The sequence below is a fragment of the Oryza sativa genome, chromosome 4, assembly GCF_034140825.1.
Source record: "Oryza sativa Japonica Group chromosome 4, ASM3414082v1".
Lineage (NCBI taxonomy): Eukaryota > Viridiplantae > Streptophyta > Magnoliopsida > Poales > Poaceae > Oryza > Oryza sativa.
This window is the reverse complement of record NC_089038.1, coordinates 6581152-6602996: the sequence shown is the minus strand read 5'-3', so window position 1 is coordinate 6602996 and position 21845 is coordinate 6581152. Positions and strand designations below refer to the sequence as shown.

The 21845-nt window shown below is 40.8% G+C and overlaps 2 protein-coding genes and 1 long non-coding RNA gene across 7 annotated transcripts; 1 reads left to right on the top strand and 2 right to left on the bottom strand.

The window, feature by feature from the left end:
- Positions 1 to 4231: 4231 nt before the first annotated feature.
- LOC107278778 (uncharacterized) lies at positions 4232 to 5722 on the bottom strand. The gene is made up of 2 exons (XM_015779781.3): positions 4972 to 5722; positions 4232 to 4874 (listed from the first exon to the last, which is right to left on the bottom strand). Exons 1-2 carry the CDS (start codon positions 5570 to 5572, stop codon positions 4459 to 4461), a joined length of 1017 nt encoding a protein of 338 aa, XP_015635267.1. The 5' UTR covers positions 5573 to 5722; the 3' UTR covers positions 4232 to 4458.
- Positions 5723 to 7370: 1648 nt separating this feature from the next.
- LOC136356265 (uncharacterized) lies at positions 7371 to 10532 on the bottom strand. Of its 5 annotated transcripts, none has more exons than XR_010740951.1 (7): positions 9848 to 10532; positions 9718 to 9763; positions 9521 to 9603; positions 9274 to 9426; positions 9031 to 9182; positions 7787 to 7887; positions 7371 to 7570 (listed from the first exon to the last, which is right to left on the bottom strand). It is a non-coding gene; the product is annotated as an uncharacterized lncRNA (long non-coding RNA). The 5 variants fall into 5 exon arrangements; XR_010740949.1 differs by having other exon boundaries at positions 9521 to 9641; positions 9848 to 9997; XR_010740948.1 differs by lacking the exons at positions 9718 to 9763; positions 9848 to 10532 and adding an exon at positions 8085 to 8129 and having other exon boundaries at positions 9521 to 9717.
- Positions 10533 to 14140: 3608 nt separating this feature from the next.
- LOC4335133 (transcription factor PCF1-like) lies at positions 14141 to 15124 on the top strand. Its single transcript, NM_001419104.1, has one exon. It carries the CDS (start codon positions 14196 to 14198, stop codon positions 14748 to 14750), a length of 555 nt encoding a protein of 184 aa, NP_001406033.1. The 5' UTR covers positions 14141 to 14195; the 3' UTR covers positions 14751 to 15124.
- Positions 15125 to 21845: the final 6721 nt, after the last annotated feature.

Here is a 21845-nt window from a genome sequence, read left to right as displayed (position 1 = left end):
TCCAAATATAAAAATTGATAAGTCATACTTAAAGTGTTTTTGATAATAGAGCAAATCACAAACAAAATAAATAATATTTTTTTAATTTTTTAAATAAGACGAATGATCAAAAGTTAAAAAAAAATCAAAGCGACAAGTATTTTGGGACGGATGTAGTAGTACCCAACATCCCGTGTTTGTGGGGAGAATTTACTATTTGTCACTCTACCAAAATGCTACTCCCTCCGTTCCATAATATAAGAGATTTTAAGTTTTTGTTTGCACTGTTTGACCATTCGTCTTATTCAAAAATTTTTAAAATTATTATTTATTTTTTGTTACTTACTTTATTATCAAAGTACTTTAAGTACAACTTTTCGTATTCTACATTTGCACAAATTTTTTGAATAAGATGAGTGGTCAAACAGTACAAACAAAACTTAAAATCTTTTATATTATGGGACGAAGGGAGTAGTGCTCAAATACCATTCTCTCAGATTTTTATTCTCAAATATCACCTAGGGCCACATGTCAGCCTTACTTTACATTCAAATAAAAGTGAGGCTGACATAAAGACTCGAGTGGTATTTGGGAATGAATATTTGGAAGAGTGATATTTGAGCACCGGTATTTTAGTACAGTGACAAATAGTAAATTCTCACAGTGTTTGTGAGGGGGAAAAAAAGAAAAGAAACAATGGCGCATTATCACTGGGTGGTGGTCGGTATGGTTCGGTTTTGCGTTTCGATTGGCATCTTGTGCTTGGCCCATGGCCAGCCTCCCAAAGTCCAAAGCACAGATCCCCATCACTGCACGCGATCTCTAACTCCCGCCGGCCGCGGAGGGGCTTCGGGGCTTCACAGCTACGGAGCAACTTGCACGCAGGCAGACACGCACCCACACTGGACACGCACGCACACTGGACGGTGTGCGCGCGTCATGGAGAGGCACCGCCCTTTGTTGGATGGACTCATGTACCCAATAAAATTCAACCGGCATGTCATAATCTATCTATCAAAAGCACTGGTACACGTACAAACAAAGTTTTTCTTTATAAAACTCTTCCGAACAATAATCTCAACCGTTTAATTTAAATATATAAAAATCTACATGTACTCACAATATAATATGTGGTGTTGGTAAGAGTTTAGGTGCACCTAGACTTTATCTTTTGTATAATCCCAATCGATAATTTCAATTGTTGGCTCAGATTATCTACTTGATTATAGGGATAAATTAAATATTTTTTAAAATAACTTAAAATAGCTTAAAGATATGTTTTCCAAATCGTATAGAAATATAATCAGGTAATAATTATTGTCACATACTATCTTCCCAATTGATTGTAAGGATAAACTAAATATTCTTTGAAAAAACTTTAAATAGATTAAAAGTAGTGGTATAATAAGCAATATAGTTGAAAAAAAACTTTTTAGAAAACATATAATCTGAAGTAATCTAAAAAGAACAACGCATTTGAACTATTACTTTAGAATCCATCACTAGAAATTACATCATAACTTATTATTTTTGACATGATGGCATTTTAACAGTTCAGATTACCATAGTTTCTCTACCTACAAGAATAGTTGTTTCTCATGTAATTTTATACTGCACGTTACACGCTAACATTCTGTGGCAACATGCGTACTATCTAGGAATATATGGAGACAATAGCCCTATAGAGAGTGGAGTATAAATGTTTGCTCGCTGCTTACATTTATTTGCAACACACCACTTCAAGGCTACAGCAGAGCAGGGTGTATCCAACCCACACATAGCATCCTTAGGGTGAGTTTGACCTTAGGGTGAGTTTGAGGAGGAGGAGAATAAGAAGATTAGTAAGATAAGCAAAACGAGGTGAGCCATTAGCATATAATTAATTACGTATTAACTATTTTAAATTTTAAAAATAGATTAATATGATTTTTTAAAACAACTTTCCTATAGAAATTTTTTTGCAAAAAACGTACTGTTTAGTTTGGGAAGCGTGCGCGCGGAATACGATGTCCTTTCTCACCCTATGTCACCAGAACGAATGCTCCCTTGGACCATTCCCCAAAATATTGGCCCTTCCACAAGCAGATTAATAGGGTGCTAGGCTAAGCACTCAAAAACCAATAACATGACCATGCCTGACGACCCCCCTTATGGGCAACCTAATGGGTTTTAATAATATAAGTATCGTATAATTATGTATAGTACATCCCTAATAATTTTAGTCAATTATATTTTCTTTTCTTGCTAGCTATTTCGATAAAGAATAATTTAGAGTGAATAATACTTTAGGTGATTTATTATTGTCAAAGTTTCACTTTGAATTATAATATGTTTGAAGTTTTTACTTTGGACAAAAATCTATTATTGTCAAAGTGATAACTAAACGTAGCTATACTTTAGATTTATTATTGTCAAAGTTTTTACATTGGACCATCCTTTGTGTAATTGTGTTCCTTGCCTTTAACCTACTTTGCTGCCACTCACTCCTTGATTTCATTAGCTCACCAGCAAGTAAACACACCAGTCAAACACTCTATCTTGACCATCCAACACCTTGATTTTATTTTTTTGGCTCCTTTTCTCCCACCAAAGTCATGTGAGCTGAGAAAAATCACTTGATTGTGAGCTCACAGGCAATAACTACAGTAGTGAGCTGCCTTTTGACTTGATTTTGTGAGTTCGAGCTTAGGAACAGATCTGAGAGAAGAAATCCTAGTTATGTTCTTGCACGGGTTGATCCATGGCACCATCTCAATGAAGAAAAAACCAGTAGGAAGAGGAGAGATGGAGAAGAAAACTAGTCCAGTTTGAATCTTTTGTAAAACCACCTAATCCAAACCGAAACTTGGATAAAAATTACTAGTCCAAAGAGCAATTCACTCAATAATTTATGATCCGATTTGTCTCCTTTTTACCTCACTTAAATTATATCACCTTAGTTTTGCCTTTAGATGATCAATATATGTTTGATCTAAATTGTTATAGAGCACACATCTCAATTATTTATAGTTTTTTAAATGATTGTTCAAAGATGCAAATAACTATACAAAGCCAAAATTATCTTACATTCTACTTCCATCATTATTCCACAATATTATCGTATGAATACACATGGTTTCATCTAGTATAGCTACGTTTTTTAGCTACAAAACCAAATCCATCTTACAATCTTACATTCTGTAACACACTGGGTTTCATATAGTACAATCAAAAAGAGCAACACAATTAACAAGCTAGTTTAGTTATCACTTTAATTTTCAAGCATCCAAGGATCAACATCGATGTCTGTTTACACCCAAATTTGACACCTAGAGATAAAATAGGGAAAATTGTCAAAGTTTGGAAGTCTGCTGGTTTCCTCTGATTGGGAGTGTTGGCCGGTCAGACCGCCGAGTGAGGGCCAGTCAGACCGGCGGTGTGTGGCCGGTCAGACAGGCAGAATCTGAGTCCGGGTCTGTTTTCGTCGGATCTCGGGTTTCCTTGCTCGGGAAGGCATATTTCAAGTTTCCTTTGGATTCTATCCTGAGTTGGACATGGAGGAGGGCCTGTAGAGGACAAGACCAACCCCTATATAAGGGACATGACCGGTTCAATTGTAACTATCCAATCTACAATCAATCAATCGAATCGTTTTTCATATTGATTTTAGTTTTCTCTTAGTTTATCCATCTTTGTCGATTTGCGCCGTAAATCGTCCGCCGCCGTTGCGAGAGTGCGACACCTCTTCGTATGTTTGTCCTGAAAACCTTTCGTTTTGCCCACGAGACGGGTAGTTATCTAGAATCGGCTCCACTAGCCGGTTTAGTTATCAAAACCCATCTTGGTTTAGCTTTTGCTAGATTGAGGTGGTTGGCGACTCTAGGATCATGCAAGGCATTAGGTGCTACGATCGTGCTTATCAACTTGTCAAAAAAGTTGCCAACAATGTCTAATTAAATGGGCCAATGAGGAAGAGGTACGATAGATTGGGGGAAAAACAGCTATACACATATGACATATACCAGATCAGGTATGCGTTATCCACCAGCAAATATAAAACTCGGCTACGTGTCAATGGGCGAAAAATTAGACCCACATCCACGCCCATTGAGCATATCGTGTACGTATGCAATGTAGATATCACGTTAGATGGATACCAAATCAACGTACCGCGTAGACACTACATCAACCAAAACCACCTCGTAATAAACCACTGAGAAAGTCTCTGTATCCGGTGGACAAGAATCAGACTAGGTGACTCAGCTTATAAGTGAGAGAGGCAAAATAAACTCTTGCTATATTAAAACAAGTAGGAAAAACTGCACCGAAGATCTCTCAACTTGTCATTGGGATACAAAATCATCCTCGAACCGCAGAACCATATATGTTGGATCTCTTAACTATACAAAACCGGTCACCCAGGATCCTCCGGTGGTTTTGACCTCGGTTTTAGTCTACGTGGCGGCTGAGTCAGCGTGGGACTCACGTGGGCCCCACGTGTCAGGTGTCCACGTCGTCTCTCTCCTTTTCTCTCTCTCTCACTTCTCTCCTCTTGTGCAGGCCATGTCGTGACGAGCGTCGAGCGCCGCGGCCACCACCACGGCGAACTGTGGCAGCGAGGGGCAGGCGCAGCGGAGCGGGACGGTGAGGTTGTCGCCGGCGACGAGGCCAATGGCTGGTGCTGCTGCTAGTCGCCGTCTCCTTCGTAGGCAACTTCCCGGCCGGAGCACGACGAGCCTCCCGCTGGGCCTCGCCAAGAACGACGGCGCCATCAGGAATGGAGATAATCGGCATCCCGACGACGAGCACCAAAATAACAAAATAATCGGCACAATGGAATAATCGGCAAAATAATCGACGATCCACATGCTGGGCGCCAGCTGCCACATCACGATGTACTGCGCCGACGACGCCACCTGCACGCACCATCAACAACCAACCAACCATAAGCAAACCAAACCAAGCTTCGCATAGACGACGAAGACGAAGCAGAGAACATGATCAAGAACATACATGGCGGGGGGAGGATGGGGACGGGGGAGAGCGGGCAAGCGAGGACGGAGAGTAGCACGCGGTGGTCGGCGCCCGGGGGGGGGTGTCTTCCCCGGCGCCAGAGAGCAAGCGTGCCACCCGGTGCAGCGCCGCCTGCAGTCCCGACTTCCGCCGTGCCGCCTCCTCCTACCCGAGGTGTTCGGCCATGGGCGTGCCCGGGAACTCGGCCTCTACCTTCCTGGCCTTGGCGGCCTTCCGCTTCGCGGAGCGGACGCAGCGGCGGCGTCCACCTCGGACGGCGTAGCGGCAGAGTGTGGCGGGAACGCGGACGGCCGCGAGGACGACGAGCTCGACGACGTTGAAGGGAAAGCAGCAGCAAACCGCGGACGGCGCCTTCCTCCTCATACGCCCTCGCCGCCGGCCTCTCCGCCTCCTCCCTCTCCGCGCCCTCACCGCCGGCCTCTCCCGCGCCGTCGCAGCCGGAGGAGCCATCCCCTCCCCGCCACTGCCGCCGCCGGAGAGGCCACCCCCGCCGCCAACGCCGACGATGAGGTCCGTGCCCGGAGCCGCCGATGACGACAAGGCCGAGCGGCGCAGAGTCGTCGGCGCCGCCTCTCCCCATCCGCAACCGCGTTTGCCCACCGCCGCCGCCGCTCTCTTCCGCCGACGCCGCACCGCTCTTGCCCGCCGACGCCGCCTCTCCGCAGCCGTGCTCGCCCAGTCGCCCAGAGAAGACTATAATATGCCCGTGCTTACGGTGTAACTCTATTTGTCTTTAATAATTTTTAAAATTTTCATGTTAGCAAAAAAGATATTACTATATGAACTATACATTTGAGCTTTAATTCAATTTACTTCGTACATAAAATATATTTAACATAAAGTATAATAATATGATATACCAATTGATGCAGATATATAATGCATATATCTGTGCCCCATGTCATAATGCATAATAATATTATATTAAAGATATATGATAATGCGCATATATGTGTCTTAAGTCATAATGCATAATAGTATGATATATAATGCATATATCCGTGACACGCAAAATAATTTACAATGGCGTTGATATCTATTTATTCATCTCACAAGCGTCATTTCTGTATGTGGTGTGCTTGTGTGTATATATCTGCGTCATTATAATGCATCACTAGTGGGTGATATTTTTTTTATATAATATAGTGCATTTTCATATTATAATTATTTTTCTATTACATGCCCATGCTAATGCTATGGGGTGACATTTGATAACTCAAATTGAAAAAGATATAACATCATAGTGACTTGTGCACCTTCCTTGGGGTGCACTTCTTTTTTAGGCTTTGCCAAAATCCTTGTCGTTTTTCTCGACACCCCTCTTGATAATGCAACATAAAGTTGCCCATGCGAGAATACAGGCTCTGGAAGATAGATACCGACATTCGGGATGGTTTGTCCTTGTGATTTATTAATTGTCATTGCGAAACTTAGATGTATTGGAAATTGCTTTCTCTTAAACTTGAAAGAAAGCAAATATCATCTGAAGGAGATAGAGGGATCCTTGGTATGAACACCCTTTTTCGTGCATGATGTCCACCAACGATTTCAGCATCAATTGCATTGTCTTGGAATGCCCTGATCATTAATCTTGTTCCATTGCATAATCCATTGTTAGGATCAAGGTTGCGGAGGAGAATAGCATGGCAGTTAACCTTAACTTTCAGCTCATGTGGAGGGAGGCCATTTGGAGTTATCGTGTTAAGAAAGTCCAAAGGGTAGTTATTTTGGGAATCATCATCGACATAATCAAAGCTATGGTAAATCTTTTCCTCGCCAGGAAACCTGTCGATCATCTTCCTGTTCAGCTTATCCACGAAATCATTTTCTGTTGAGAGAATGGCCCGTGTGCTCATATATTCCGCGGAGGTCGTATATCTCTCATCATTAAGTGAGGGAAACACATATTCACATATTCAATCAGTGCGTTCACTGAATCTTCAATGTTTACATAACCAATGACAATTTCATCAGGCAGACGAACATAATCATCTTCGATCGTGTTTTCTATCCCGTTAACACCGCTGATATCAGCACGATATGACTCGTATTGACCTCGGTTCATTGATTAATTGCAGTTGGGTCTATAAAATTTCGCAGAGTTTTCACATTGAACATGTGGGGACCTATACTAACACTAGTAATCGTGCACGTGCAATGCACGTTTCCTATATTAACTATAGTAATCATATAAAAACACTTCAAATTTCTTGCATTTTCCTGTAATATATGTCAGGCAAAATATACAACATACTAAAAAGTTTAAGAACTATATGTACTATAATGTAACTTAACATACTCCTTTAAACAATAAAAAAATGCAAAGCAACTAACAATACCAAACATATAATTTGTCATAGCTTGATAAACACTTGAAAAGCTCAAAGCAAGATATTTGTATTTATGGTATTGAATTAAACCCCACAGCCTACAATATCTTATCAGGAAAAAAAACTCAGATCTTCACCAACAATACTTCAAATATATCCCTCATGGCCAGCAACTAAAAATAGCATTTACATGATCACCAATGAGGTGTATACAGCTCCTGCCGTGAGTCCACAGAAGTTCACGTGATCTACAAAACACAAATTTACATCCATTTCACTTGTAAGAAATGGTCATCACATATAATTTCAAAAAGAATATTGTCTATAGTTGCCTTAATTGAAGTAAAAAAGTAGATAGCAAGTGTGAACATTCCAGAAACACTAACATTTGTCAAAACGCCTCTATATTTTCCTTGACCACAATATTAATCTAAAGTGGTCATATTGCTAAACTATGCACACACCTGCAGTTGAAGTGGCAGCCACGAAAGGATCTACCAATCTTAAAATCTGGAGACCAATATCTTTCATGGAATTCCCACAAGGAAAGGGTTCCACTATTAGACTGGAAAAAGGGAAACATATCAAATCATGGAAAAGGCATAATCTGAAATTGGAATAGCGTATATCTTTTTAAGATTTAATTTAATCCTGGAGTCCACACTTTTTTCGTGAAGCTACAAATAAATAATATATCCACAATGGTGATGAAAAGGATTTAAAACATGGATATTAGCACTGGATTAAAAACATGAAAAGCACCTTACAATCCAAAAGCTTGAGAAGACATTAGCATCAGGCATCTTCCTAAGAAACCAAATGCTCTTTTAGCCACATCAAAATTTTCAAGCAAACTACGTATGTCCAAATAAAAAGAAATAACAAACCGTCCAAGCAAGCATATGCTGATGGATAAAATTTATGAATTACATCATTAGTAATTAGAAGTCATCAGCACAAAGCAAATATTCAAACTTCCCAAAAACAATGCAAATTATCAGAGGAGAAACATCAAAATCCATGCTTATAACTTGTAGAATATACACTGGATTCAACTGATGCACTTTTTAAGGAAATGAAGCCATAGTTCCATTGTCCTGAGCTCCAAAATTGATCATTGGTATATACAAAGGGGATATTCACTTATATTTAAGTCTGCTAGAATAAAACTCTCTTGACCTATGGAGTTATATGTGCATACATACAAACTGAAAGAGACGCTTACATTTAAGCTTGAGGACATTTCAACCTGATAGGCTCATGTCAAACCAACCGTTGAAACAAATCCGAAATTAAGTGATTACCAGCTAGAGTGACAGCTAAAAGCAAGCTCAACATTGCAATGGGGAAATTGCGATTAGGGAAATCTTGCCCGTGATTGCAATTTCGGAACAAAATTTTCAAAATTTTGCCCCCTCTCCACCGGCAAGCATATATCTCACCCGAAATTTCTCCTTTTTTCATGTTTTTGTGAATTTGGTCAAAGCTTATTCTAAATCATTCAAAATTCATCAATTTTTCAAATAAATTCAGTGATTTTGGTTCTTTCGCCCCCTCCCCCCACGGAAAAAACCCCAATTTCTAGAATGCAAACCCTGAATATTGCAGTAAAACTGCAGTGAAATACTTGGTGCACAAATGTCATTACGGGTGGCACCGCTTCAGGTTTTTTTTTTCTTTTGCAAAAAATTTGAGAGCATTACATCACCTGTGGCAGTTGTAGATTGATGCATCCTTCCGCTGCTTGTACTCATGGTTCTGTTGAACCTTAGCTTGCTACTGCTTACAATTGAGCAAAGCGTACCTCATCCGAGCTTGCTATCTTCTTTAACTCGAGAGCACTTAAATTAGTGGTATTCCCTACGGTGTTTGCCAGTAAATTAGAATTAGTTAACTCAAACAGTACATGATATATAGTGAAGAAATCACAAGCTTAAAAGCTGTTACATACCATCGATCTGTATAAATTAATTTCAGAGATATACAATTAGCAATTAACTGGCAGCGGCATAATAGCTTTGCAAAAGAAGCGAACATGATGTGTATTATTTACTTGTCACTGCAAGCGATGGTGATGTAAAGCTTCCTGCATTACCGGGCCGAGCTGCAAAGGTGAGTCGTGATAAACTTTATTACATTCAGATCACAAATGTTGATTAAAATATTTTTTTGAGCATTCAATTGATCCAGAGTACTACCTAATGTAGATCGAACCACTATACATGAATATTTGTCAGAACCACTATCAATGTTTGTCGTTGATGAAATCCCACTGATGGATCTGAGCAACCAAAACATCACATCAGCATTTGCATGTTCCTAGCAAGGCCGAGGAACCAATCATGAGTTTGTTCTGCGTATTGTATTCATGCAGAACATATGCGCCAAGCAGAACCTGAACCCGGACAGGTCGCCTTCAATCTCCCTCAAAATTTGTAAAGCTAGAAGGAACAAGAAAAGGGATTGCGATGAACAAGAGTTGTAGCCAATCGTTGTAGTTACAGGACAGATCGGTGGAGGAAGACCTTGGGGGTGCATGTAGCGACGCAACTCCTCGCTTGCGGCGGTAGGAAAGGGACCACTTGCGTTCCGGTATTTGCGCGACGAGCGCGGCCGCAACGGCGAATTGCCTCTCGCTCGTGGCGGCACCAGGGGCTCCGACCTCGCCTTCGTGTATCGGTGTGCGACTAAGGATGACCGAGCTACGGTGGAGTGTACGGTGAGGCGCTGGAGTGGAGGAAGGCTCTCGCCGGCGCAAGTGGAGGATGTTGGATCGGTTGAGTGTATTCAAGCGCTGGCGGGTCAGGCCGCGGTTGGGGAAGACCTCGACTTCGTCGGGGGCAGCGGTGGACTTCGGCGGCCACCGCGGATGGGGAAGAACTCGGCTCCAGCGGCAACTGGGGACGACGTCGGCTCCAGGGAAGACCACGGCTCCGGCGGTGGCTGGGGATGACCTAATCTCCGGCGTGGGCAGCGGGGGTGGCAGCGGAAGGGGACGACCTCGTTGCCCCGTCGCGAGGAGGAGGGAGGATGCGCACGGAGCGAGGAGACGGCGGGGATTCGTGGGTGTGGAGGAGAAGCGAGGAGGCGCGGGATTCGCCGGGCGGCGAGGAGGAGCGAGGAGGCAGCGGGGGAGGAGGGAGGAGCGAGGAGGCGGGGGCGATTTGGGGGGCGAAGTTGTCGCGGCGGGGAGGAGCGAGGGGGCGGAGGAGGCGGTGGGGATTTGTGCGGCGTAGTCATCGCGTGATTTCTGAATAGGTGGAATCGCTCATCGCTGTGCACAGTTAGGAGGATAACGGACGTATGAGATTAGATCAGATGGCGGATGGACGGTAGAGATTGATCCGGGTGATTTCACCAGTAGGATTGGAGAGGTACAACTCTTCCTTTTTATATTAGTATAGATATAACCTTGTGGTCACCATTGTACAAGAAGAGACAAGACGCTGCATGCATTTAAAAACACACACAAATTAGCTCATGTAAAGATGAAACATTTACACAGTATCATTCACTATACACTAATCCTATCTTACTATAAAGTTATCCCCCACTAACTCCTTAAGCTTAACATGCAAAGATGTCACATCATCATCCACTAACAAGATGGCACATCATCATCCACTAACAATCATCACATTTAAACATCAAGCAAACATGCTATATCTTCATCACATTTAAACATCAAGCAAACATGCTATATCTTTATAGTTTTTATAATTTAAGAGCTTTTCAAATACAAACATGTTAAATTATCATCTAACATAATTCACATAATGTTCCAATGTATATCTTCATTATGTTTTATGATATCATATATACTTATATAGCTCATCCTCACTTAGTAATTGCTTAAATGATTAATCTATGGTTCGAATTATATTTTTTAGTTTTTCCTCTAATTAAGTCATATCACATCAATTGTTTTTAGAATTTAGATGATTAATCTACGGTCCAAACTATCTCCCTACTTTTCTTCTTCCATAAAGTCATATCACCTTACTTTTTACGTTTGAATCACCATTCTGCATACTATTTAAATTTAAATTATCATAAATCATATTAATTTACTTAATCTGATGTTATTTAGCTATCTTACACGTTATTTTTTTATTGTTATCATACTAATTCCCGCAACAATGCGCGGGGTTTCACCTGATAAATTAAAGAACTGTACCCTATAGCAAAGGAACAAAGTGGTTAAACTTGGGTTCATGGAGAATTTCCTTTAATCAACTGGAAGAAAATTAACACTCTTTGTGGCCGCAATGTTCATATTTTATAGCAAAATAAATTTCTATATTAATTCCAAGTGTGATTGAACCCAAATTCCCAAAAAGGACTTCTGTAGCATAACTGTTCATAAGAGGTACGGTGTTTCCTATAGCCTGAAACAAAGATCAAATTAAAATACACTTAGAAAAAGAATCAACACAAACATGAATAATGTGAGCAAGGTTGATATTTTCATTTTACCTTTCTCTTTGCATATAAGATCACAAAAGCTACAACCATGCAGAAGTGGCTTTTTTAAATCGCAACACATTACACATGAGTTAATTGATATGACATCTACCATGTTAATTCACACACACCGCACGTGTATTGTTATATCCAAGGACTTTCGTATTTTTCTAGAGGAAAGTACTTTTGTATTTTAATGAAAGCTAGGCTTGAATATATGCTTTTGGCATGATATAAATTTATGTTCATACTTTTCATTCAAAGCCCTTTTCCTGCTGCATTGTGCCCCGTACTGTTCAGTTTTTAGATATATCCATTAATTGTATATGAGAGACAACTAAAGGAATCAGTATATATATTTGGTGTGTGTGTGTATATATATATATATATATATATATATATATATATATATATATATATATATATATATATATATATATATATATATATATATATATATATATATATATATATATATATATATATATATATATATATATATATATATATATATATATATATATATATATATATATATATATTGTGCACGCTGCATTGCTAGTGGTCATAATAAACCATAAACCATGATAAAGACCATAATGAATACTTGCAATGGTTGGCGGTAGAAAATAGTACTGATTCATAAAGCATAACTTCAGCACTATAGGTTTCAATAGAGGCTGATTTATATCACGGAATAAATCAATTGGCAGAGTAAAAACCTTTGTTTTTTAAGGAGTAAAAATATTGGTAAACTGCTTTTACCTTCAATTCAGGTCATGAACTGAGGACATGGACTGGAAACAGCAGGATATGCGCACAGGAGGTTTCCAATCAGCGGGGTCACGCACACTGGTCTGCTGAACTTCTGAAGAATTTGCTAAGACATCTATTTTCAGTTTTTTACTCAGAGGGTAGAGAATAATAATCTACAAAATGTCTGCTATTGCGATTAACCTTGCACCAATTAAATCATATCCTACTTAGATAGCTCACAAATTCTACTCGCTTAGCCGCTGCATCTCAAAACTAACATATAGCATTGCAAGAAAATAGGAGCACGTCCAGCTATTTAGTTGTGAGCAGGAATTCTCATTGTGTAACACTATATGACAATATATCTGAAAATCGAAATTTGGTTGAGTTTGCCCAAGTGTGCGATTATCTGGACAAAAGGGGGGAACAGGGATCAAAGGAGTGGAGCAGGCAGCGAATTAGGATCAAACCTGAGTGGAGCACTGGGTGTGGATGGAGCTTGTAATTATCAAATCAATCCGGTAGGGCATGAGGGTCTCTACCGTTGGTGGAGAGGGATCCGGTAGGTCCGAAGGTGGGATCGTCGCCGATGAACGGTGGGGGGGAAGGGAAGGGAAGGGGCGACGGCGGGGCGAGGAGTTTCATCGGCGGTGGGGGAAAGGGAAGGGGCGACGGCGGGGTGAGGAGATTCGTCGGCGGCGACACACTGGAGATGGGGCAGTGCGAGAGAAAGAGACGGGGAGAGGGATGTGCGTGTGGGATGAGGATCTGGAAGGCGAGAAAGAGAGGGGGGGAGTGCGCAATTCAGGGAGGTGGAGGTAGGATTGATCTCGATCCTTCGATTTTACACTGGACGATCTGAACCGTTGAGTGATAAATGTAATAGTGTAGGAGTGAAAGATGAGTAAAATGAGTTGGTGCATTAGGGCACCCGCAATGGTTATCTATAGGCTCTCTATAAAAGATCCATGTCAGTATATTTTCCTACTTGGAAGATATTAAATGAAGAGAGAGAGCAAAGCTATTTACTAACCTGGAGATAGTCTATAGAGAAAAACGAGACAATGTATTAAAGAGCTATAGATACCCATGTAGACATACTATTGAGATAGTTTACTATTAATCTAGTCTATTGTTGAGATGTACATGTTTTATAGATAGCACATTACTTTACCATTGCGGGTGCTCTTATAGGGTAGATAAGAGAAGAGTGAGAGAGAGAGAGAGGAGAAAGGGAGAGGAGGGGAGAGGGTGATGATGTGGCAAGCTGACATGTGGGGTCTGCATGGATCCCACGCTGACTCAGCCGCCACGTAGACCAAAACTGGGGTCAAAACCACCAAAGGACCTCGGGTGACCGGTTTTGTATAGTTAAAGGACTCCGTATATCTCGTTTTGCGGTTTGAGGACGTTTTTTTATCCCGATGATAAGTTGAGGGACCTTTGGTGTACCTTTTCCAAACAAGTACAACGGTAGAAAAGGCCCAGACAGTCCAACCGAACCAGCCCACAAGGCCCAGTAGGCCCAGGAGAAGAGAAAACGGCCATCACCGCGGTATATAAATCGGTCCTTGCCCCACCACCAGCCACCCCACCCCGACCGACGCCGACCCCACCTCTCAGAATCCCCCCACCCCACCACCACCACCACCAATGATGGCTTCTTCCTCCGACCTCATCCTCTACAACCTCGTCCCCGCCCAACCCCTAAACCCTAGCGCCATCCCCAACCCTAACCCCGACCTCTCCATCGCCGCCGCCGAGCCCCCCTCCTCCGACGGCGCCACCCCTCGCCGCGTCAGGCCCAGGAAGTCCCCCTCCTCCTCCGACCGCCACTCCAAGGTCGCCGGCCGCGGCCGCCGCGTCCGCATCCCGGCCATGGTGGCCGCCCGCGTCTTCCAGCTCACCCGCGAGCTCGGCCACCGCACCGACGGGGAGACCATCGAGTGGCTACTCCGCCAGGCCGAGCCCTCCATCATCGCCGCCACCGGGACGGGCGTCACCCCGGAGGAGGCGCCCCCCGCCGCCGTCGCCATCGGCTCTTCCTCGGTCGCCGCCGCCGCCGCCGCCGGCGGGCATGGGGGCGCGTTCGTCCATGTGCCTTACTACACCGCGCTCCTCATGCAGCCGCCTAACGCGGACGAGCCCCCCATGGCATCCGCTGCCTCCGCCTCGGGCACCACCGCCGCCGACGAGAACAATAATTAATTTAGAACTGCCGCTGTTAGGTTTAGGAGCTTGGAGCGTGTTAGGGTTAGGGTTCCCCGGCTTATTTAGGAGAGGTCTCCCCCTCCTCAATAATTTAACCTCATTGTCCTTGTGGCGGTTGCGGCGGCGGCATGGATTTAGGTTATTTAGATGCCTTATTCAGGCAAGCAAATGAGGGGGTGATTCAGATGGTTTCTTAGAGAGGAGGGCAGAAAAATGGAGAGCTCTCTGTAAGTGGTGGGTGAGGACTGGAGTGAGTGGTACTGATGTTCTGATGAAACAATGCCTGAGTTATTGTGAATGTTTAGATCTGCTGATTTATTCTCCGTGTGCGCTTTTTATGTGCTATAGTAGATGATTCCATTTGGTGTTTACCTTGACTAGGAAGTAGGAACATGGTTTGGTTGTGCCGCAGAAGGAACAGCCTTGGGTTGTATCATGAGAGGAGCTTGGAAGTTGGAAACATAACCAAATTGACTTGGCTGTTACTGTCAGCTGGTTATTTTTGAATCTAACCAGAATTCAGATGCAGATTAACAAAAAAGGTTTTATTTGGAAATTGCTTGGAAGGGTTTTAGTGCTCAGGACATGTGTTCTGCGGTTGCATCTTGTCGTATTCTGAAGACGACGGTTCTGGATTGCCAAATACATGCTTTTATTCCTACTATGCTTGTTTTGGACGTCAAATAAAATGCATGTGCTCTTCCACAAGTGGATACACATCTCATTTGGAGGATTAGGTTTCCTTTTGTTGTAACTGTTTGCTCTATTTCTTGTTTATTACTTTTGTTTATTCTTAAATCATGTAGAAGAACTATAGTTGTAGTGGTTAATGTTTTTTGTCTGTTTGGTTTCCCTTGTCATAAAAAATTATACCTTTTGTCTTTGAGTTGGGAAACGACTTTATATGATGCTTAATTTATTTCATTGCTTTCTGGACATATTTATATCAATAGCAATGTGTTGGTGCATTCAACTTGCTACTGAAGACCTACAGTTTGTTGACCTCAATGCTTGGCATGGCTGCAAAGATTCAGGTATGGTGCTTTTGCTATGCTATAGTATTTTCTCTAAAAATTAGCTTCTTCACATGATCTTCCGAAGCATTAGTCTTCTGCAGAAATTAAAATAATACAGCTAGCCTTGTGGATGTGGAATTTAGTGATAGATTTAAAATTTTCATTATTCTCATATGCCATCATTTTCCATTTTATTTAGATGTAAATTTGCATGGATTTTCCCCAAGAATGCTTGATCGTTTCACGATTTACAGGTAACAGGCTATGTACCTTTTTGGAATTTTATAATTGTTGGGCATTTAAATGTTATTGAGTAATGTTATATGTATACTAACAAGCAAACATCAGATCAAAACTGAGTCGTGTAAGGAAATTTTTGGGTTGGATGTTCCAGAACATCTTGATAATCCATCAATTCTTTTAAAAGCGGTACGCGGTTTCATGTGGTCACCACACCTCGTAGCGCTTATGCGGCATAATTGGCCGCTTATGCGGTGGATTGGCCGCTTATGTGGCTTAAGCGGTACAAGGTTGGGGCACCTGTTCCTTGTATGCGGCCTTGTAAATGTTTTTTTAGAACACTGTAATCCACTATTTTGATCAGGGGGCTGATATGGTAACTGGATCCTTGTTCTAAATTAGTACCCTGTACAATCAATTTTTGTTTATTAACGTGGAATTTTTATATCCAAAGAAGGCCTCACGCAGGGCTGGTGCACCAATTTTGATGGGTAGCTGAATACCCATTTATTTTGTGTCTATGTTATATCGTGATAAAATGGAGTTTTGCTCTATTGGTTCATATATTTTCTGTATCTATGTATATAGTGAAGAAGGTGAATTTTGCTCTATTGGTTAGGCCTTGGATGCATCATTCTGGCTGTGGGTTTGATTCCCATGCTCTCCAGCCCCATGTCACCTTTTTTTCCCAGTATCTCTTGTTCGCCTCAATATCTTTGTATTGTTTCTCTCTTCCACCCGGTAAGATTTGAGAAACCTGCCATATTTTCTCAGAAATTCATCAGTTCTTTTCAAAAACAACCTATCATTGCATAAAAAAACTTGCATCTTTTCTACTGACGACATTAAATCTTTTATTTAAATACCACCACATAAGCTTCATATCTCCTGTGTTTGCCGCTGTGCCACCGCTTGTCCTAGCGCCATATGCTCCACGCTCCTCCCCTTGTGTCTTTATCTTTGCCCCATCTACTATTGTGCACTTGGGTCTTGGTCAAACAGCTCAACATGGAATCAATCGACTCAAGCCTAGCCTATCATGCAACTTGTACCTCTCCCCTACAATCAGGTTGTTACCACACTGCCATAGGCAGATTGCCACCTAGCTGCCACACATTTCCTTGCCTTGCAGCCTCCAACATGGCTCTAATCCCTGTTGAGCGGTGCAGATATGCTAATTAGGTGCATCACAAACTGTCATACTTGCCAGTTGCTTGACAAAATGATTGACTTCTTAAACTTTGAACCATTTGTGCATGTACTCTGTCCTTCTGTTGGATAAACTGTAGTGCTTGTGAGAGTGACGTGGTAATTCCATTTAACGTCAAAGGTGGAGTCTAGGGGTTGTGGGATTTCATGTCAAAGGGGAGTCCAGTTATCCTGCCATTTCAGTATTTAGCAGTTCATTATTTCCTTTTGACCATGCTCCATGCCGATAGATTATGCAACTGGGGCATTAATTGAACCATGTTACGATTTCTCTATATTCAGTCGAGTGATTGCTTATATTGCACCTGGTCTGATCATGAATGAGGTTATGAACCTGACTACTGCTTTCCAATTGCTCTTTGGGATGATATATGAATCTATGTTCTCTGAACTGCATGCTTTAGATTATTGCAAACATGTTGACCATTAAGTATAAATAATGTAGAGTTCTCAATTTGCAGTTCATTTTGATATATTTTCATTTTTCTATGTTCTTTGCAGCTGATACTTGAAGGAAATGCTTCTGATTGTTGTGTGTGCAACTGTGCATGTCACTCATTTTTCAATTTGGTTAAGTCTAATCATGGATTCCAGGTGTAGTTCCCTCTTCGCACATTCATACCTACGCAACATCCTGTTTCTGCATATGTATTGCCGTTAATTGTTGAAACTGCATCATAAACAAATTTTGCACTGAGAATATTTGACTTCTTACCTTTGTGGAGAATGCGTGGCCAGAGCATAGCTCATAACAAAATGGTAAGAGTGACTAAAGTCAATTGTCACTGGTTAGAGCATGGACTGTTTCTAAGTAAGATTTCTTTCTTCTGTAACATTTACTGGTTAACATATCTGAGTTCTGTGGGTGCTCACAAGTGAGCGTATTGTTTATGTATATTGACATATTGTTTCACTTCTAGACGATAAAGAAATCACGAATTTGTAGATAATGTGGGCCATTCCTATGGGCTTCTCCTTTTGCATCTGCATATTACATCTTTAAGTCTTCAATATGAACAAGAAATGATCTTTCTTGATTGGGAAAAAGTCAGTTATGTCAGGTCACTGGTTATTTCTTGATTGTTGAAATGGACTTTGATCATGGATCAGAACATGGTATTTTCTCCATTGAATTCTACAGGTACAGTTTCTTTTCCTTGTTACTGACCAATGCACTTTTGTCATCATCTGATTAGTGTTATCATCTGAAAACCAATCTGTATTTCAATGTGTTTTAATCTTCATCTGAAACCCATTGTACCAGCTCTGTTCCTTGACCACAAATCCAACTTGCAGAGAAGTACACTGACCTAGGATGGCTCCCAAGCAAGGACCAGGAAGTATACATCTAAAAAATAAAGCATTTTTTGTGCCCAAACATTTATGGTCTTGAACATCTTGGGTGTGTTTTGGGAGTCGTTTTTTAGCAGCGGTAGCAGCTGGAGCAGTTCAAAGTGGCTGCAGTTTGCAGCAATTTTGAACTGCCGCAGCCTCAGCAGCTGTGGCAGGTATGGCTGCTGAACAGAGCCCTTATTGTTCAATTATCACCCTGTGACAGGACTTTCTGAAGGCAAGCTTCTGCATCTAGAATTTCTATTTTGGTACTTATAGTTCTTGCGTGACATTTGTTCTGGCACAATGTACCAACAATTTTGATAGTGAATAACTGAGTACAATTTAAAAGATGAACTTTCAAGATGATTGTTTTGACGGATTCTGGATGACCTCTTATATATAAACTAGGCCACTTTGTAGGATCTGATTACTTGCAATTTCAAACGTTCCCCATTTCTCCATTTACTAACCATGAGCATCCATTTTACATCCAGGAATTTTAATAAAGAAGTAACTATGAAATATAAGGAAGTTACTCCCCAATGCCTTGAACCACGTGGCCCATGCTGTTGGCCTGTTGTTTGTGTAGGCAGAGTTCTGTTGTATGCGTAGATTAGGAGTTCTGGTCGAGTATAATTGCTGGATCTTAGACTAGGTTCATGGCAAATTTGCAATGTGCTACACGGGACTGTATTCGTATGTGGTGATTTGATCCATTTAGGCAATCAATCTTCGTTATGGCGAACTGGTGTCTGTTTAGTTAGTATTGCAAAGTCGCAAACTGGCTACCATTGGATGACTTTCTTTATGATTTCCTTTTTAAAATCAAAATTTCCATGGTAAATTTGATTTAACTAGGAAAAATGCCTGTGTGTTGCAATGGGTGAAAAATAAAAGTACACCAAATATTAAATAACTAAATGACATTTTTTTCATAACCTAGTGAGATATGTTTTCTTTCCGTGTAGAAGCACTATATGTTTTTTTTACATATTTATAAATTAATTTACTACGGTAATAAAGAAATATTTATTCACAATTGTGGCTTAGAAATCAACACATTAATTGAAAGAAAAATATACGCTGTTGATCATAGTGGATCTAGAAAAAGTTTTGGTCCATGTTTAGATATAATGATGTAGATTTATCAATTATAAGCTATATCTTTATAATTAGAATTAGATTTAATCCAAATGATCTCATATCGGCTAGCACACATGGGATACAACTGGGGTCAGGGAACATGAACACAAAATAAATGATAGATTATAAATCAACAATTATTTAATTAGAAAAAGAATCAAAATCGTCACTTTCTAGTTTGGGCAGAATATGGAAAAGAAAATCCTCCCTTTCAAGGTTGGGCTGAATATGGAAAAGAAGTCCCAGCATAAGTCTAATTTACCTTCCTGTCGCTACAGTAGCTTCTTCAGGTTCCAGCCAAACCAGAGCCCTGCCTGTACCCGACGACACCTCAATCCGGCGTCCGATTCAACCTGCCTATACCCCACGCCACCTCAATCCCGCGTCCGATTCAACCAGATAATCTCAACTTAGTTGAGGGCTTTTGATCTATATCTCCTGCTCTATCTTTTCTCTCAAGAAATTGAAGAAAATCCCATCGAAATCGCTCATGTATCGAGCTCGAAGTCGAGTTTATCTCTCCGGCGAATCCTAATTTTTATCTCTCTGGCGAACTCGAGTCCAATTCAACAAAATTAGCGCGTTGAAGGATAAAAACGTGGACAAAAAAGACAAAAAAGAGGTGACGAACGAAAAGATACAAATTTTGTAAGTAGTTAAAATTTGCTTATAGATATTACTTGAATTTTCTTTTGTAAGACTATTAATTGGCTCAAGGGAATTTAAAGCTCTAAATTTTACTATACTTTAGATTTGACCCCAACATTGCAAAAAAAAAAACCTACATATTTCAATTTAGAGATTTTGTCATCGTTATTCAATGGTGATCTAAAGCAACAATTAAGAGCTTGTTCAGACTGATGACATTTTAATCCATACCATTATTTGGTAAAATTGATAATTATGTGAATATATTTAGTTTGTTACCAAATTTTACTAATGTTACTAATTTGTCAAAATTTTAGTATTACCAAACTTTGTAAATGTTCATTTTAGCATTAGTCTAAACATACCCTAAAAATCCTTTGTTGGGATTCTCGAGATTGCTAGCTGGTCTCGCTAGGCTGTGTTGGGACCAGCACACAAAGGTTGGGAAAAGAGGGTTTCGCACACATGCTGTGTTTAGTTTCTGAAATTGGGAAGAAGTTTGGGGAAAGTTGGTAGTTTAAAAAAAAATTGAGAGTTTACATGAGTAGAAAAATTTTAGATATGATATGATGTAATGGGAAGTTAGGAGTTTAGGGAAGTTTGATGTGAACTAAGGGCCACAGCCTCAAGGTCCTGGCCAACTTGCGCAGGTTTCCTTGGCCCATGCACAGGGTTATGTGGGCTTCACATGAAGGGCCCTTGGCCAACAAGCCAATTTGGCTCTGTCCGGTAGTGATGACCGATGAAGCGACGAAGATGAAGATTTAAGTATGGGCACACAAAACGAGAAATTTATTAGCGTATGATTAGTTATATTTTAAATTATTTTAAATATTAAAAAATAGATTTATATGATATTAGTGTATGAAATGAACTGTTTAGTACTCACTCCATCCCATAATATAAGAACTTTTGAACTTTTAGGGTTAGATACGGTTAGTAAGAAAGTTAGTAGAAGTGAGTCGTGGAGGGTTGTTATTGGATAAGTAATGGAGGTAGATAGTAAAAGTGAATGGTGGAGGATTGTGATTGGTTGGGAAGAGAATGTTGGTGGATAAGTTGTTATATTTTGGAACAAATCAAGAGAGCTAAAAGTTGTTATATTTTGGGATGGAGGAAGTAGTTTAAAAGTGTGCTAACATAGGTAAAATATATATCTTGCGTCCTTTGTTGGGTATGAAGTAGCGGCTAATCCAAAGCAACTCTAATTTACTAGTTGAACTTATATCTCCGTATTATGAAAGTGATAGAATTGGACTAGCCGCTACTTTGAAAAGTGACACAAAGGATCACGTTTTGTCGCTGCAGGAGTTTCGTGGCAACCGCATCCAGGACAGCAGGATCAAGTCAAGGTACGCTCCACTTCGATCATGTTTGACCTTAACTAATAAACTAAGGGTCCGTTTAGTTCCTAAAATTTTTTTTCCCAAAAATATCACATCGAATCTTTGGATACATGCACGAAGTATTAAATATAAATAAAAAGAAAAACTAATTGCAC

Coding starts and splice junctions, on each gene's coding strand:
- LOC4335133 (NM_001419104.1), top strand. CDS start 14,196: ATGATGGCTTCTTCCTCCGACCTCATCCTCTACAACCTCGTCCCCGCC.
- LOC107278778 (XM_015779781.3), bottom strand. CDS start 5,572: ATGGGGAGAGGCGGCGCCGACGACTCTGCGCCGCTCGGCCTTGTCGTC. Junction 4,875..4,971: donor CCCCATCCTCCCCCCGCCAT/GTATGTTCTTGA, acceptor TGGTGCGTGCAG/GTGGCGTCGTCGGCGCAGTA.